General features: G+C 46.9%; 1 protein-coding gene across 5 annotated transcripts in view; it reads left to right on the top strand.

Moving 5' to 3' along the window:
• Positions 1–19445, top strand: part of CADM1 (cell adhesion molecule 1) — a 452911-nt gene that overhangs the window by 263949 nt on the left and 169517 nt on the right. For all 5 annotated transcript variants that reach the window (XM_063943276.1, XM_063943275.1, XM_063943277.1 and 2 more), the window contains one exon: positions 11359–11505. In XM_063943276.1, coding sequence (XP_063799346.1) covers positions 11359–11505 — 147 coding nt within the window. The remainder of the gene's footprint in view (positions 1–11358; positions 11506–19445) is intronic.

Genomic DNA, 19445 nt, shown 5'->3' with positions numbered 1-19445 from the left:
TCTGACCTCTGAAGCATGGTAAAATGCCACTGTTTAAATAGAAGTGTTATTGTAATTCAAAGTCATTCGCGCTTATGGGATTGTTTTCTGCCAAGCCATGGATGGATACATGGGACAAAGAAGACACCCTCTGATTTAGGTGAGCAATACTTTGGAAAACAGGGGTATGAGTATATTAAAAAAAAAAAAAAAAAAAGCCCCCCCCCCCCCCCCCCCCCCCCAAAAAAAAACAAACAAAACAAAACAAAAAAACAACAACACTGAATTAAATAACAACACTTTTATTTTCTTTGGGACATTACAGGTGGGTGGCAGAGTATGCTGGCATGTGTGGTACCTTGATAGCTTCCATAATGCAGTGTGACTTCCATGGCAGTCACATGGCACATCACATGATGTAGTGAGCAGAGAGCCTTTGGAACACCTTCATGAGCTCTGCTTGCAATGTGCACTGCAAATTTCCACCCCCTTCACGTGACCTACTGTACTTAGAGGACTCTAATTGACTGGCAGCCATAGTGGTCTGCACTCCAGGTACATTTTGAAAAGGTGGGTGGGGATGACATCAAAAGGACATAACGATTTTTAGGTTGGCCGTTATGGAAAAATTTATGTGGGATTGCGGCTTTAAAACGATTATCTGTATCAATATTTTTGCAAGATTTCCATGTCAAAGCCACATATATGATATATTATATATGCAATATTTGTGAAGTGAACCATACTTCCAAATGGTTACTCTGAGTTCCAAATCCTCCTAACCCTCCTTGCATTTTTGTATACAGTATATTATTAGTATATTTTTATATATATTTGTTTTGTCTGTGTTTTATTTTTTATTTTTGTCTTAATGGATTTGCTATTAGTATAAATAGAGTATATCTAGCCATTTGTTGGGGTACCTGTGCATTGCTTCCTAATATTTCTTACTAGTGTTGTATCTCACGTCTGGGCAGTCATCAGGCTGCACTCCTATGGGGAGTCGTGCATGTGTAATGGGCACAGGAGAGAGCTGTGTGCACATCCTAATAGCACACATAAGGATGCAGTCACTGCTGCCCTGGTGGGAACAGGGGCCATTACTGCTGAAGCATGTCCTGCTTCGTGTGATGCCCATCACATTCATGGCTCTGCGGCAGACCTCTGCCCATCTCCGTCTGATTAGTACACCACTATATTCCTCGGGTGTAAATCACAGGAGGCCTGTAATGTGAGGCTGAGAGTCCATGCTGACAGAACGCACCTTGTCAGCTGCACCTGTACATAGTATTTATTATGCAAATGGCCAGTGTGACTGTATCATGAGCTATTAACCGTTTCCTGGCTGACGTCAACTAATATTCTCTGAGGAATGAATGATTTATGCCCTACATGACAGCTGCGTACATGTCTCTGCACCCCAGCACTGTCACCAACATTTTTAGATTGCATTCCACTGTTATTATTTTAGCAAACACATTTTATAGCATCAGTTAGCCTACACTTTTATCTTTTAGTCTTGTATTGTCCAGCAGTTCTGCTATGGCTGGACCAGGCAATATAAGGAGCACAAGCAACCAAATATCCAGCTCTTTTTATGAAAACTTAAGGTCCCCATACGCTACTGTGACTTCTCAAAGGGGGAGAAGTCGCATACGATCTCCCATGAACTGCCCGGCAGCTTCAAGTGCAGCAGGATTGCACACGATACATCGTACGCAGTCCTTTTGCATACGATGCAGCGTATGCGATCCCCTCCAAGACTGCCGGAACCGATAAATCTATAGTGCAGCCCTGGCAATCTCCGGCTACGATCCGATGCGCACGGGACAGCGCATCGGAATGTGATGTAAAACGCATGCTATTTGACACTTTTCTCGGCCCGATGCGTCGGAATCGGATGAAAAGGGCCCAAATCGCACTAGTGTATGGGCACCTTTTAGAGGTAGATTTACTAAATGGTGTAATTTCAAAACTCTGGATGTATGCATGCATGTATGTATTAATTTATATTTCTCTAACGTCCTAAGTGGATGCTGGGGACTCCGTAAGGACCATGGGGATTAGCGGCTCCGCAGGAGACTGGGCACAACTATAAAGAAAGCTTTTAGACTACTGGTGTGCACTGGCTCCTCCCACTAAGACCCTCCTCCAGACCTCAGTTAGATTCTTGTGCCCGGCTGAGCTGGATGCACACTAGGGGCTCTCCTGAGCACCTAGAAAGAAAGTATATTTAGGTTTTTTATTTTCAGTGAGATCTGCTGGCAACAGACTCACTGCAGCGAGGGACTAAGGGGAGAAGAAGCGAACCTACCTAACAGGTGGTAGTTTGGGCTTCTTAGGCTACTGGACACCATTAGCTCCAGAGGGATCGACCGCAGGACCCGACCTTGGTGTTCGTTCCCGGAGCCGCGCCGCCGTCCCCCTTACAGAGCCAGAAGCACGAAGAAGGTCCGGAAAATCGGCGGCAGAAGACTTCGGTCTTCACCAAGGTATCGCACAGCACTGCAGCTGTGCGCCATTGCTCCTCATGTACACCTCACACTTCGGTCACTGATGGGTGCAGGGCGCTGGGGGGGGGGGGGGGGGGTGCCCTGAGGGCAATAAATAACACCTTGGCTGGCAAAATATACATCATATATAGTCCCAGAGGCTATATAGATGTAAAATTACCCCTGCCAGTATTACAGAAAAAGCGGGAGAAAGTCCGCCGAAAAGGGGGCGGGGCTTCTCCCTCAGCACACTGGCGCCATTTTTCCCTCACAGTTCCGCTGGAAGGAAGCTCCCTGGCTCTCCCCTGCAGTCTAAGAATACTACAGAAGGGTAAAAAAGAGAGGGGGGGGCACTAAATTTAGGCGCAGTATAGATATATATATATATGTAATATATATAAAAAAGCAGCTATAGGGAAAACACTCATTGATCGTGGGATCCCAGTGTTATATAGCGCTCTGGTGTGTGCTGGCATACTCTCTCTCTGTCTCCCCAAAGGGCTTTGTGGGGTCTTGTCCTCTGTCAGAGCATTCCCTGTGTGTTTGCGGTGTGTCGGTACGGCTGTGTCCACATGTTTGATGAGGAGGCTTATGTGGAGGCGGAGCAGATGCCTGTAAATGTGATGTCACCCCCTGCGGGGTCGACACCTGAGTGGATGGTGCTGTGGAAGGAATTACGTGATAGTGTCGACTCCTTGCATAAAAGGTTTGACGACATACCTAATGTGGGACAGCCGGCTTCTCAGCCTGTGCCTGCCCAGGCGTCTCAAAAACCATCAGGGGCTCTAAAACGCCCGCTACCTCAGATGGTTGACACAGATGTCGACACGGATACTGACTCCAGTGTCGACGACGAAGAGACTAATGTAACTTCCAGTAGGGCCACACGTTACATGATTGAGGCAATGAAAAATGTGTTGCACATTTCTGATGTTACCCCCGGTACCACAAAAAAGGGTATAATGTTCGGAGAGAAAAAACTACCAGTAGCTTTTCCTCCATCTGAAGAGTTAAATGAAGTGTGTGAAGAAGCGTGGGCTTCCCCTGATAAAAAGATGGTAATTTCTAAGAGGTTACTAATGGCGTACCCTTTCCCGCCAGAGGATAGGTCTTGCTGGGAAACATCCCCTAGGGTGGATAAAGCGCTCACACGCTTGTCAAAGAAGGTGGCACTACCGTCTCTGGATACGGCCGCCCTGAAGGAATCTGCTGATAGAAAGCAGGAGGCTATCCTGAAATCTATATATACACACACAGGTGTGATACTGAGACCGGCTATAGCTTCAGCCTGGATGTGCAGCGCTGCTGCTGCGTGGTCAGATTCCCTGTCAGAAAATATAGATACCCTAGACAGGGACACTATTTTGCTAAACGTAGAGCATATAAAAGACGCACTTTTATACATGAGGGATGCACAGAGGGATATTTGCCGGCTGGCATCCAAAATTAGTGCAATGTCCATTTCTGCCAGGAGAGGGTTATGGACTCTGCAGTGGACAGGGGATGCAGATTCCAAACGACACATGGAAGTTCTGCCTTATAAGGGTGAGGAATTGTTCGGGGATGGTCTCTCGGACCTCGTTTCCACAGCAACAGCTGGGAAGTCTACATTTTTACCCCATGTTCCCTCACAACCAAAGAAAGCACCGTATTATCAGGTACAGTCCTTTCGGCCCAATAGGGGCAAGCGGGTTAAAGGCGCGTCCTTTCTGCCCAGAGGCAGAGGTAGAGGGAAAAAGCTGCAGCATACAGCCAGTTCCCAGGAGCAAAAGTCCTCCCCCGCTTCCTCTAAGTCCACAGCATGACGCTGGGGCTCCACAGGCGGAGCCAGGTACGGTGGGGGCCCGTCTCAAAAATGTCAGCAATCAGTGGGCTCGCTCACGGGTGGATCCCTGGATCCTTCAAGTAGTATCTCAGGGGTACAAACTGGAATTCGAGACGTCTCCCCCCGCCGTTTCCTCAAATCTGCCTTGCTAACCACTCCCTCAGGCAGGGAGGCAGTGTTACAGGCAATTCAAAAGCTGTATTCACAACAAGTGATAGTAAAGGTGCCCCTACTTCAACAAGGAAGGGGTTACTATTCCACAATGTTTGTGGTACCGAAACCGGACGGTTCGGTGAGACCCATTTTAAATTTGAAATCCTTGAACACATATATAAAAAAATTCAAGTTCAAGATGGAATCGCTCAGGGCGGTTATTGCAAGCCTGGACGACGGAGATTACATGGTATCGCTGGACATCAAGGATGCTTACCTACATGTCCCCATTTACCATCCTCACCAGGAGTACCTCAGGTTTGTGGTACAAGATTGTCATTACCAATTCCAGACGTTGCCGTTCGGTCTCTCCACGGCTCCGAGGGTCTTTACCAAGGTAATGGCGGAAATGATGATACTCCTTCGAAGGAAGGGAGTTTTAATTATCCCGTACTTGGACGATCTCCTGATAAAGGCGAGGTCCAGAGAACAGTTGTTGGTAGGGGTAGCACTATCTCGGGAAGTGCTACAACAGCACGGCTGGATTCTAAACATTCCAAAGTCACAGCTGGTCCCTACGACACGCCTGCTGTTCCTAGGGATGGTTCTGGATACAGAACAGAGAAAAGTGTTCCTCCCGGAGGAAAAGGCCAAGGAGCTGTCATCTCTAGTCAAAGGCCTCTTAAAACCAAAACAGGTGTCGGTGCATCATTGCACGCGGATCCTGGGAAAAATGGTAGCTTCCTACGAAGCGATTCCATTCGGCAGGTTTCATGCAAGAACCTTTCAGTGGGACCTGTTGGACAAGTGGTCCGGATCGCATCTTCAGATGCATCGTCTGATAACCCTGTCTCCGAGGACAAGGGTGTCTCTGCTGTGGTGGCTGCAGAGTGCTCATCTTCAAGAGGGCCGCAGATTCGGCATACAGGACTGGGTCCTGGTGACCACGGATGCCAGCCTTCGAGGCTGGGGAGCAGTCACACAGGGAAGAAACTTCCAAGGACTATGGTCAAGTCAGGAGACTTCCCTGCACATAAATATTCTGGAACTAAGGGCCATTTACAATGCCCTAAGTCAGGCAAAACCCCTGCTTCAAAACCAGCCGGTACTGATCCAGTCAGACAACATCACGGCGGTCGCCCATGTAAATCGACAGGGCGGCACGAGAAGCAGGACGGCGATGGCAGAAGCCACAAGGATTCTCCGATGGGCGGAAAATCACGTGTTAGCACTGTCAGCAGTGTTCATTCCGGGAGTGGACAACTGGGAAGCAGACTTCCTCAGCAGGCACGACCTCCACCCGGGAGAGTGGGGACTTCATCCAGAAGTCTTTCAAATGATTGTAAACCAGTGGGAAAAACCACAGGTGAACATGATGGCGTCCCGCCTAAACAATAAGCTAGAAAAATATTGCGCCAGGTCGAGAGACCTGCAGGCGATAGCTGTGGACGCTTTGGTAACACCATGGGTGTACCGATCGGTTTGTGTTCCCTCCTCTTCCTCTCATACCAAAGGTACTGAGGATAATAAGGAGAAGAGGAGTAAGAACTATACTCATTGTTCCGGATTGGCCAAGAAGAGCGTGGTATCCGGAACTTCAAGAAATGATGTCAGAGGACCCATGGCCTCTACCGCTCAGACAGGACCTGCTGCAGCAGGGGCCCTGTCTGTTCCAAGACTTACCGCGGCTGCGTTTGACGGCATGGCGTTTGAACGCCGGATCCTGAAGGAAAAGGGCATTCCGGAGGAAGTCATTCCTACGCTGATAAAAGCTAGGAAAGAAGTAACCGCAAACCATTATCACCGCATATGGCGAAAATATGTTGCGTGGTGTGAGGCCAGGAAGGCCCCAACGGAAGAATTTCAGCTGGGCCGGTTCCTGCACTTCCTACAGTCAGGGGTTACTATGGGCCTTAAATTGGGTTCCATTAAGGTCCAGATTTTGGCTCTATCGATTTTCTTCCAGAGAGAATTGGCTTCACTGCCTGAAGTTCAGACTTTTGTTAAGGGAGTTCTGCATATTCAGCCCCCTTTTGTGCCTCCAGTGGCACCTTGGGATCTCAGCGTGGTGTTGGATTTCCTAAAGTCACATTGGTTTGAGCCACTGAAAACCATGGATTTGAAATATCTCACGTGGAAAGTGGTCATGTTGTTGGCCTTGGCTTCGGCCAGGCGTATGTTTCAGAATTGGCGGCTTTGTCATGTAAAAGCCCTTATCTGATTTTCCATATGGATAGGGCAGAATTGAGGACTCGTCCCCAGTTTCTCCCCAAAGTGGTATCAGCTTTTCATCTGAACCAACCTATCGTGGTGCCTGCGGCTACAAATGACTTGGAGGCTTCCAAGTTGTTGGATGTAGTCAGGGCCCTAAAAATTTATGTTTCCAGGACAGCTGGAGTCAGGAAGACTGACTCGCTCTTTATTCTGTATGCGCCCAACAAGTTGGGTGCACCTGCTTCTAAGCAGACTATTGCTCGCTGGATCTGTAGTACGATTCAGCTTGCACATTCTGCGGCTGGACTGCCGCATCCAAAATCAGTGAAAGCCCATTCCACGAGGAAAGTGGGCTCTTCTTGGGCGGCTGCCCGAGGGGTCTCGGCTCTTCAACTTTGCCGAGCTGCTACTTGGTCAGGGGCAACACGTTTGCAAAATTCTACAAATTTGATACCCTGGCTGAGGAGGACCTTGAGTTCTCTCATTCGGTGCTGCAGAGTCATCCGCACTCTCCCGCCCGTTTGGGAGCTTTGGTATAATCCCCATGGTCCTTACGGAGTTCCCAGCATCCACTTAGGACGTTAGAGAAAATAAGAATTTACTCACCGGTAATTCTATTTCTCATAGTCCGTAGTGGATGCTGGGCGCCCATCCCAAGTGCGGATTATCTGCAATTCTTGTATATAGTTATTGCTTAACTAAAGGGTTATTGTCGAGCTATCTGTTGAGAGGCTCAGTTGTTATCATGCTGTTAACTTGGTATTGTATCACGAGTTATACGGTGTGATTGGTGTGGCTGGTATGAGTCTTACCCGGGATTCAAAATCCTTCCTAATTGTGTCAGCTCTTCCGGGCACAGTATCCTAACTGAGGTCTGGAGGAGGGTCTTAGTGGGAGGAGCCAGTGCACACCAGTAGTCTTAAAAGCTTTCTTTATAGTTGTGCCCAGTCTCCTGCGGAGCCGCTAATCCCCATGGTCCTTATGGAGTCCCCAGCATCCACTACGGACTATGAGAAATAGAATTACCGGTGAGTAAATTCTTATTATTTATTTTTGTGCAGATTTTGCCTACCAGATTTTAGAGAGCAATATTATTTAATGCAAAACAACCCTAATTTTGCATTTGCTCTCATAGCCCTTTTAAATATGGCAGCCAGAATCGTGGGCTTTGAAAATCCACTGCTTGGTAAACATACCCTTACTCCTAGGAAATCGATGCATTCATTGCTACACAATCACTGATATGTAGAGTAATACAGGGGAGATTACATACATGTACTTATTCTCTGACACCTTGTTATTTTGAAGTGTTTACCATGTACAGCACTGTGTACACTTGATGACAACTTATAAATAAAAGAATAATAATAATAATAATAATATGCCAATCATACCCAATTAATTATGCTTGGGCAACTTTTAATTGTGTGTGGAAAGAGAAATGCCAGACTTTAAAGCAAACAAGCGTTAAATATTCTATTGTTCATGGCTTGAGCATTCCTGGTATTCTAGTCTTGCATGGTGCATACTCTGCATGATATTCCTGTCAGTGGGGTAAATTTATCAAAGCCTGGAGAGTGATAAATCGCAGAGAGATCAATTACCAGCCAATCGGCTCCTAACTGTCATGTTACAGGCTGAGTTTGAAAAAAATGACAGTTGAGAGCTGATTGGTTGGTACTTTATCTCCGTCCATTTTATCTCTCCGCGCTTTGATAAATCTCCCCCAGAGTGTGAGCAGGGCAGAATCAATCCACATCATACACTTTAAGTATGTGTGTCATACAGATATATGAATCAGCATTGTACCGTCTATAGGGGTGGCGGGGGGGGGGGGGGGGGGAGGGGTATTCCATTAGTGCCGTTTTTTCAACCTTTCGAAAAAAACTGCACTTTACGCACGTTTTTAGGTCAAATTAACATGCGACCTATTCAATGCCCTTGACGTTTTTTCGACTGGTCAAAAAATTTGACATTGGCGAAAACCACGTGTATCGGCAAATTTGCCGCTGATATGCGTGTTTTGGCAAATTTGTGGGTGTTTTTGCCCGTCTTTTGGTGCAATTTTTGCCCATGCCAATGCATAAAAAAAAAGTGAAACCGCATAGGCGAAAACAGATTAAAAAATGGGCGAAAATGCCCGCAATTGAATACCCTGTGTCGAATTAGTGCCGTTTTTTCGAACAGTGCACTTAATTGAACACCCCCCTAAGTGTGTACAGTACATTCCGCAGTATGCATTTGCTTATTCCACAGCTGAATTCATCTTCATACTGTAGCCCTGCATGCATTGTTAGTGTGACATGTACTGTGAATAGTGATGTCAGAGTTCAGTGTTACAGATCCACTCTGTGTTTATCACTGGCGTTCATATTATGGAGGTATTTCAGGGGGTGGGGGATTATTTCTCCGCTTGTGTGTAACAAAATCATCTATTGTGCTTATCCGGATCTGCTTGTCATAATGGACATTACTAATGAAATTAAGATTCCCCTCGTCTTGATGTGTGGAAGAATGAACACAATGTCTGGGCGGTCTCATGTCTATCTTGCTGGTCCCTTAAGATGCTAAACACACAATGGGTTTTATTTCCGAAGAGTCGGGTTGTAAAACCTGACACTTCTCAGCGTGTTTATGCCTTATATTTAAAAGGGCAATGCTTTTACTAGATGTGTCTTGCTAGTTAAAGCATTGCCCTTTTAAAATTCAGGTTTAAACACACTCATAAGTGTTGTTTTTAACAACCCGACTCTTCGGAAAATAAACCCCAATGGATTTGTTTTTAAATGCATTGTGTTATTACTGAGCAATCTGATTTGTCTCTTTAGCTGAAATGAAATGACCAAATTTTATATAGACTGTTTGGACAAGGAATATTAAATCCGATCATCTTGATTAGAATTTGCCAGTTACATTCTGATCATTGACTGACAGTCAGAAGTTCTCCCTCGATGTTCTGAAATATTAGCTATCCACAGTTATTAGTTAATTGTATTAATATTGGCCCTCATTCCGAGTTGTTCGCTCGGTAAAAATCTTCGCATCGCAGCGATTTTCCGCTTAATGCGCATGCGCAATGTCCACACTGCGACTGCGCCAAGTAAATTTGCTATGCACTTAGTAATTTTACTCACGGCTTTTTCATCGGTCTGGCGATCGTAATGTGATTGACAGGAAATGGGTGTTACTGGGCGGAAACAGGCCGTTTTATGGGCGTGTGGGAAAAAACCCTACCGTTTCCGGAAAAAACGCAGGAGTGGCCGGAGAAACGGAGGAGTGTCTGGGCGAACGCTGGGAGTGTTTGTGACGTCAAACCAGGAACGACAAGCACTGAACTGATCGCAGATGCCGAGTAAGTCTGAAGCTACTCAGAAACTGCTACGAGGTGTGTAATCGCAATATTGCGAATACATCGTTCGCAATTTTAAGATGCTAAGATTCACTCCCAGTAGGCGGCGGCTTAGCGTGAGCAACTCTGCTAAAATCGCCTTGCGAGCGAACAACTCGGAATGACCTCCATTATTTCCCCCCATACAAAGGGCTGTAGGTTTTGACATGTTAGCCGGCCGTATCCGTTATTTGCTATTGGTTGTTGTCAGGGTGAACTCTTATGTAAGGACAAATTAATCAGCAGTAGAGATGAGTGACCTTTTCCAAAGCGTTCATAAAATATTCTCTTTGTTCCACATTTGACTACAAATATTGGATGGATAAATTGCTGAGTTTTGCCTCAAGCGAGGGCTGGTATTGTGAGACCGGCAAACGGGATCCCAGAGGTTAGTATACCGACCCCAGGATCCCGGAGGTCAGTATACCGACCCCAGGATCCCGGCCTCAGAATGCCGGCCGGGGGGGGCTCGGTGGCTCGCCGTGCTCGCCGCAGGTTCTATTCCCACTCTATGGGTGTGGTGGACACCCAGGAATGGGAATAGTAGCTGTTAGTTGGCATGCCGACTGATGGACTTTCCCCCGCTCTGGATTCCGGCGTCTGTATAGTGACCGCTTCCCTCAAATGATCACAGTCCTATCCCAACCACCCCAAACAGCAGACGTCATCACCTCCATTCATAGACTATACGTTCAGCTAAATGAGAATGCCATTCTGTGTTTGTACAAAGTAAAAGTGGTGTCGGAAAACTATATGGCGACACGTCGTACCCTTGTAACTGTCTTCATCCATACTCAGTAGTTATTATTTTTGTCATCTGCCAAATGGGGATGTGTAGAACAGCTGAAAACTTTTATTCTCCATGTGTTTACCCATGTAAGTACAAACTGCAGCCATTAAATGTGCTTTTTGAGCCACACCGGAACAGGTGGCCAGTACGGGGGGAGAGCTACATCTCCACAGACTACTGAATGTACTTGGAATAGCGCCCAGCAGTGAGTGTCAAGTTATTATGGAGCCTGTTCTAAAGACACCCACTGAACAGACCTTAATCTTAAATAATTAAAGTTTAGTAAAAGGAGTATGCTCAGTGTTACATGTGTTTATACACGTGTTATGTAAAGGTGTGATTATCTCTGTGGTGCTGTCGGATGGCATTACTGTTTAGGCAAGCTGTCTGTGCTGTGTTGTGGGCAGCTGAGGAAATGCACATTTTCAGCATGTTCCCTCTTGTTTCCCTAATTCTGTCGCTTTCCCTTGGTATTCTCACTGCCTTACTCATCCCTCCTCTATCTTCTTTCTCTTAGGAGAGCGCCTGAATCTGGAGACAGAGAATGTTACAGTGGTGGAAGGAGAGGTTGCGACAATTAGCTGCCGGGTGAAAAACAATGATGACTCTGTTATCCAACTGCTTAATCCCAACCGGCAAACAATCTACTTCCGAGACTTCAGACGTAAGTGACTCTAACCAACCTCTATGAGGTCTTAAGTTATGTGCTTCTGTCTTATACAGTAGGTATGGCTTCCTTCCTATTTGTAGTCGTGGTGTAATAATACCACATACAGCCCTACAGAAATGAACTATAAATAAATGACATGTCTTTATGTATATACAAAGTTTAACAGCATCTTCAGATACAGAGGGCCTAGTCACTAATATATGCAATGGCCTATCGGGAATTTGTGTTGGCAGGGAGATCCCAAACCTTGCCACTTTTGCTGCAGATATTAGCGCTGTAACTGCACATACATTACCTGAGGTCACATATGCGAACAGAGAGGTTGTGAAGGGATCCTGGACCTCTTTCCTACATGAAGAAAGCAGTGGTCAGCAGGTTTGCGCCCTCTCAAGATGGCATCAGTTCCCACAGAAATATTCCTAAAACATTTAATGTTCAGTACTATATGTATGGTCTATGGAAATAGAAGTTGGACTTCAGTGTACACAGGAGATATCCATTATATTCCCAGCATTGAAATTTTGTGAATGGGTCTTCACATCCCTTTCACATTGAGCGGAAACCCAGGTTTATTCCTCAGGCAAGCCAGTGTGACCTGGCTACCGACTCATTGTGAAAGGATTGACCCAGGTTGAGCATCCTGGGTCTTTCCCAGATCCGCTACCCAGGTCACTACCAGGGTTACTCCTGGGTCCAACCTGGGTTGGTTACTCCCAGGTCATGCTTTAAAGGCTGCTCATTGGCAGGCTCAGGAACACTTGACGTCATGACCAGTCATCCTGTGAGAACAGTGATGACCCGGGAATAACCCAGGTCCCGGCGGCAGTCTGAAAGGCCCTGGCTCCAACCCGCGTACAGTTTCCCGGACACATTTCTTCTCTCTAAAAGGGATATTACTTACGAACGTGAAAAACATTCAGAAATGACTGCTAAACATAGCCATTCATAATGATGAATAATCACCTGACACAGTGTTTACGATAATGATATGATGGAACTTTGACACATCCCAGTCTTTCTGCCTGCATCTCTACACACGCATGTTACAAACTGAGGGGCAGATGTATTAAGCCTGGAGAAGTGATAATGCAGTGATAAGTGCAAGGTGATAACGCACCAGCCAATCAGCTCCAATATGTAAATTAACAGTTAGGAGCTGATTGGCTGATGCATTATCACTTTCCACTTATCACTTTATCACTGCTTTATCACTTCCCCAGGCTTAAAACATTTGCCCCTATATGTTTAAATTGCCCCAGGCCTGAAAACTTAGACCAAGACTTACTGGAAAACAATGACCTTCAATATTGTAGTGATATAACGGATAACCCTCCAAATGCAGACGATATTAAACGAGCAATTAAAAAGCTGAAGAATGAATAAGCACCAGACATTGATAACATCCCAGCAGAAGGTATACCAGCAGGGGGACAGGTAATATTAAACCAACTCAGAGACATATATGCAATTGGCTAGAAAGACTCCTGTGCCAGAAGACTTCAAAGATGCCGTAATAATTCCCATTCACAAAAAAGGTGGCCTTACAAACTATAAAGACTACAGAGGCATACATTTACCAACAACAGCCAGCTAAATATTAACATCAATTATACACTCAAGGCTTCTAAACATATGAGAAAGCAACTGCAGAGAATTACCAGCTGGTTGTAGGCCCATTAGAGGTTGCAGTGACCATTTCTCTATCGTCCTAGTGGATGCTGGGGTTCCTGAAAGGACCATGGGGGATAGCGGCTCCGCAGGAGACAGGGCACAAAAAGTAAAGCTTTTTCAGATCAGGTGGTGTGCACTGGCTCCTCCCCCTATGACCCTCCTCCAGACTCCAGTTAGATTTTTGTGCCCGGCCGAGAAGGGTGCAATCTAGGTGGCTCTCCTAAAGAGCTGCTTAGAAAAAGTTTAGCTAGGTTTTTTATTTTACAGTGATTCCTGCTGGCAACAGGATCACTGCAGCGAGGGACTGAGGGGAGAAGGAGTCAACTCACCTGCGTGCAGGATGGATTGGCTTCTTGGCTACTGGACATCAAGCTCCAGAGGGACGATCACAGGTACAGCCTGGATGGTCACCGGAGCCGCGCCGCCGGCCCCCTTGCAGATGCTGAAGTCAGAAGAGGTCCAGAATCGGCGGCTGAAGACTCCTGCAGTCTTCTAAAGGTAGCGCACAGCACTGCAGCTGTGCGCCATTTTCCTCTCAGCACACTTCACACGGCAGTCACTGAGGGTGCAGGGCTCTGGGAGGGGGGCGCCCTGGGAGGCAAATGAATACCTATAAAGGCTAAAAATACCTCACATATAGCCCCTAGAGGCTATATGGAGATATTTAACCCCTGCCTGATTTTTCTAAATAGCGGGAGACGAGCCCGCCAGAAAAGGGGCGGGGCCTATCTCCTCAGCACACGGCGCCATTTCCTCTCACAGCTCCGCTGGTCAGGACGGCTCCCAAGTCTCTCCCCTGCACTGCACTACAGAAACAGGGTAAAACAGAGAGGGGGGGGCAAATTTATGGCGATATTTTGATATAACAAAGCAGCTATAAGGGAGCACTTATTATAAGGCTATCCCTGATATATATATAGCGCTTTTGGTGTGTGCTGGCAAACTCTCCCTCTGTCTCCCCAAAGGGCTAGTGGGTCCTGTCTTCGTTAGGAGCATTCCCTGTGTGTCTGCTGGGTGTCGGTACGTGTGTGTCGACATGTATGAGGACGATATTGGTGTGGAGGCGGAGCAATTGCCAAATATGAGGATGTCACCCCCTAGGGAGTCGACACCAGAATGGATGCCTTTATTTATGGAACTACGGGATAGTGTCAACACGCTAAAGCAGTCGTTTGACGACATGAGGCGGCCGGACAATCAATTAGTGCCTGTCCAGGCGACTCAAACACCGTCAGGGGCTGTGAAACGCCCTTTGCCTCAGTCGGTCGACACAGACCCAGACGCAGGCACTGACTCCAGTGGTGACGGTGACGATTCAACCGTATTTTCCAGTAGGGCCACACGTTATATGATTTTGGCAATGAAGGAGGCGTTACATTTAGCTGATACTACAGGTACCACTAAACAGGGTATTATGTGGGGTATGAAAAAACTACCTATAGTTTTTCCTGAATCAGAAGAATTAAATGACGTGTGTAATGAAGCGTGGGTTGCCCCTGATAAAAAGCTGATAATTTCAAAGAAATTATTGGCATTATACCCTTTCCCGCCAGAGGTTAGGGAGCGCTGGGAAACACCTCCTAGGGTGGACAAGGCGCTAACACGCTTATCTAAACAAGTGGCGTTACCCTCTCCTGAGACGGCCGCACTTAAAGATCCATCAGATAGGAGGATGGAAAATATCCAAAAAAGTATATACACACATGCAGGTGTTATACTACGACCAGCTGTAGCGACTGCCTGGATGGGCAGTGCTGGGGTAGTTTGGTCAGAGTCCCTGATTGAAAATATTGATACCCTGGACAGGGACAATATTTTACTGTCGTTAGAACAAATAAAGGATGCATTTCTTTATATGCGTGATGCACAGAGGGATATCTGCACACTGGCATCACGGGTAAGTGCTATGTCCATTTCGGCCAGAAGAGCTTTATGGACGCGACAGTGGACAGGCGATGCGGATTCAAAACGGCATATGGAAGTTTTGCCGTATAAAGGGGAGGAGTTATTTGGAGTCGGTCTATCAGATTTGGTGGCCACGGCTACAGCCGGGAAATCCACCTTTCTACCTCAAGTCACTCCCCAACAGAAAAAGGCACCGACTTTTCAACCGCAGCCCTTTCGTTCCTTTAAAAATAAGAGAGCAAAGGGCTATTCATATCTGCCACGAGGCAGAGGTCGAGGGAAGAGACAGCAACACGCAGCTCCTTCCCAGGAACAGAAGCCCTCCCCGGCTTCTACAAAAGCCTCAGCATGACGCTGGGGCTTCTCAAGCGGACTCGGGGACGGTGGGCGGTCGTCTCAAAAATTACAGCGCGCAGTGGGCTCACTCGCAGGTAGATCCCTGGATCCTGCAGATAATATCTCAAGGGTACAGGTTGGAATTAGAGACAGATCCACCTCGCCGTTTCCTGAAGTCTGCTTTACCAACGTCCCTCTCCGAAAGGGAGACGGTTTTGGAAGCCATTCACAAGCTGTACTCTCAGCAGGTGATAGTCAAGGTACCTCTTCTACAACAAGGGAAGGGGTATTATTCCACTCTTTTTGTGGTACCGAAGCCGGATGGCTCGGTAAGGCCTATTCTAAATCTGAAGTCCTTGAACCTGTACATAAAGAAGTTCAAGTTCAAGATGGAGTCACTCAGAGCAGTGATAGCGAACCTGGAAGAGGGGGACTTTATGGTATCCTTGGACATCAAGGATGCGTATCTCCACGTTCCAATTTACCCCTCACACCAGGGGTACCTCAGGTTCGTTGTACAAAACTGTCACTATCAGTTTCAGACGCTGCCGTTCGGATTGTCCACGGCACCTCGGATCTTTACAAAGGTAATGGCCGAGATGATGATTCTTCTTCGAAGAAAAGGCATATTAATTATCCCATACTTGGACGATCTCCTAATAAGGGCGAGGTCCAGAGAACAGCTAGAGATGGGATTAGCACTGTCTCAAGAAGTGCTAAAACAGCACGGGTGGATTCTGAATATTCCAAAATCCCAGTTAATGCCGACAACTCGTCTGCTGTTCCTAGGGATGATTCTGGACACGGTTCAGAAAAAGGTTTTTCTCCCGGAGGAAAAAGCCAAGGAGTTATCCGAGCTTGTCAGGAACCTCCTAAAACCAGGAAAGGTGTCTGTACATCAATGCACAAGAGTCCTGGGAAAAATGGTGGCTTCTTACGAAGCAATTCCATTCGGCAGATTCCACGCAAGAATTTTCCAAAGGGATCTGTTGGACAAATGGTCAGGGTCGCATCTTCAGATGCACCTACGGATAACCCTGTCTCCAAGGACAAGGGTGTCTCTTCTGTGGTGGTTGCAGAGTCCTCATCTATTGGAGGGCCGCAGATTCGGCATACAGGATTGGATCCTGGTGACCACGGACGCCAGCCTGAGAGGCTGGGGAGCAGTCACACAAGGAAGAAACTTCCAGGGAGTATGGACGAGCCTGGAAACGTCTCTTCACATAAACATTCTGGAACTAAGAGCAATATACAATGCTCTAAGCCAGGCAGAACCTCTGCTTCAGGGAAAACCGGTGTTGATCCAGTCGGACAACATCACGGCAGTCGCCCATGTGAACAGACAGGGCGGCACAAGAAGCAGGAGTGCAATGGCAGAAGCTGCAAGGATTCTTCGCTGGGCAGAGAATCATGTGATAGCACTGTCAGCAGTGTTCATCCCGGGAGTGGACAACTGGGAAGCAGACTTCCTCAGCAGACACGATCTTCACCCGGGAGAGTGGGGACTTCATCCAGAAGTCTTCCACATGCTGGTAACCCGTTGGGAGAGACCAATGGTGGACATGATGGCGTCTCGCCTCAACAAAAAACTGGACAGGTATTGCGCCAGGTCAAGAGATCCGCAGGCAATAGCTGTGGACGCGCTGGTAACGCCTTGGGTGTACCAGTCGGTGTATGTGTTTCCTCCTCTGCCTCTCATACCAAAAGTATTGAGAATTATACGGCAAAGAGGCGTAAGAACGATACTAGTGGTTCCGGATTGGCCAAGAAGGACTTGGTACCCGGAACTTCAAGAGATGATCACGGAAGATCCGTGGCCTCTACCTCTAAGGAGGGACTTGCTTCAGCAGGGTCCCTGTCTGTTTCAAGACTTACCGCGGCTGCGTTTGACGGCATGGCGGTTGAACGCCGGATCCTAAAGGAAAAAGGCATGCCGGAAGAAGTCATTCCTACTTTGATTAAAGCAAGGAAGGAAGTAACCGTGCAACATTATCACCGAATTTGGCGAAAATATGTTGCGTGGTGCGAAGATCGGAGTGCTCCGACGGAGGAATTTCAACTGGGTCGATTCCTACATTTCCTGCAATCAGGATTGTCTATGGGTCTCAAATTGGGATCTATTAAGGTTCAAATTTCGGCCCTGTCGATTTTCTTTCAAAAAGAATTGGCTTCAGTCCCTGAAGTCCAGACCTTTGTTAAGGGAGTGCTGCATATACAGCCTCCTGTGGTGCCTCCAGTGGCACCGTGGGATCTCAAGGTGGTTTTGGACTTTCTAAAATCTCATTGGTTTGAACCACTAAATAAGGTGGATTTGAAATATCTCACTTGGAAAGTGACCATGCTTCTAGCCCTGGCTTCTGCCAGGAGAGTATCAGAATTGGCAGCTTTATCTTACAAAAGCCCATATCTGATTTTCCATTCGGACAGGGCAGAACTGCGGACTCGTCCGCATTTTCTCCCTAAGGTGGTGTCAGCATTTCATCTGAACCAGCCTATTGTAGTGCCTGCGGCTACAAGTGACTTGGAGGACTCCAAGTTACTGGACGTTGTCAGAGCATTAAAAATATATATTGCAAGGACAGCTGGAGTCAGAAAATCTGACTCGTTGTTTATATTGTATGCACCCAACAAGATGGGTGCTCCTGCGTCTAAACAGATGATTGCTCGTTGGATCTGTAGCACAATCCAACTTGCACATTCTGTGGCAGGCCTGCCACAGCCTAAATCTGTAAAGGCCCACTCCACAAGGAAGGTGGGCTCATCTTGGGCGGCTGCCCGAGGGGTCTCGGCATTACAACTTTGCCGAGCAGCTACGTGGTCAGGGGAGAACACGTTTGTAAAATTTTACAAATTTGATACTCTGGCTAAGGAGGACCTGGAGTTCTCTCATTCGGTGCTGCAGAGTCATCCGCACTCTCCCGCCCGTTTGGGAGCTTTGGTATAATCCCCATGGTCCTTTCAGGAACCCCAGCATCCACTAGGACGATAGAGAAAATAAGATTTTACTTACCGATAAATCTATTTCTCGGAGTCCGTAGTGGATGCTGGGCGCCCATCCCAAGTGCGGATTATCTGCATAAATTGTACATAGTTATTGTTAACTAATTCGGGTTATTGTTGAAGGAAGCCATCTTTCAGAGGCTCCGCTGTTATCATACTGTTAACTGGGTTTAGATCACAGGTTGTACGGTGTGATTGGTGTGGCTGGTATGAGTCTTACCCGGGATTCAAAATCCTCCCTTATTGGGTACGCTCGTCCGGGCACAGTACCTAACTGGAGTCTGGAGGAGGGTCATAGGGGGAGGAGCCAGTGCACACCACCTGATCTGAAAAAGCTTTACTTTTTGTGCCCTGTCTCCTGCGGAGCCGCTATCCCCCATGGTCCTTTCAGGAACCCCAGCATCCACTACGGACTCCGAGAAATAGATTTATCGGTAAGTAAAATCTTATTATATTCGCTATCAAACAAATACTCAAATCATGCCTACAATCAAACAGAGAACTTTTTCTAGTTTTTTGTCGACTTTAAATGTTTGACAGTGTGGGCCGAAAATCTGTTTGGGTGCCCTCAAGGCAGAGAATATCCCACATTACACCCTTAATCTGCTTCAAACTCGCTACAACAATGGATCAAACAAAGTTAAGTATGCAGGCCAAATGTCCCAACCGTTGAGTCTCAACTGGCGTCAAGCAAGGTAGTATAGTGTTGCCCATGCTCTTCAACATAGCTATGGACTGGGTACTCAGAAAAATGTTTCTAAATTAAATGGGCACCGTTACTGGCAAACATACTGTCTTCACAGATCTAGTCTACATCAATGCAGGGTACCCAAAACATCCTAAATAAGCTCCGCACAAATGCAGCAAGGCTTGGCTTACACATAAATATGGAAAAAACCTAGTACATTTTTACTGGAACTACTCCTGTGCAGTTTATCCTAGATGGAAACATCATTGAACAAGCGGATACCTTTAAATACCTGGGTTCAACTATCAATGGTCAACACACAGCCGCTACAAGC

Source organism: Pseudophryne corroboree, chromosome 10 (assembly GCF_028390025.1).
Source record: "Pseudophryne corroboree isolate aPseCor3 chromosome 10, aPseCor3.hap2, whole genome shotgun sequence".
Taxonomy (NCBI): Eukaryota; Metazoa; Chordata; class Amphibia; order Anura; family Myobatrachidae; genus Pseudophryne; species Pseudophryne corroboree.
The sequence above is the reverse complement of the archived record's forward strand: the minus strand, read 5'-3'. Positions and strand labels throughout refer to the sequence as shown.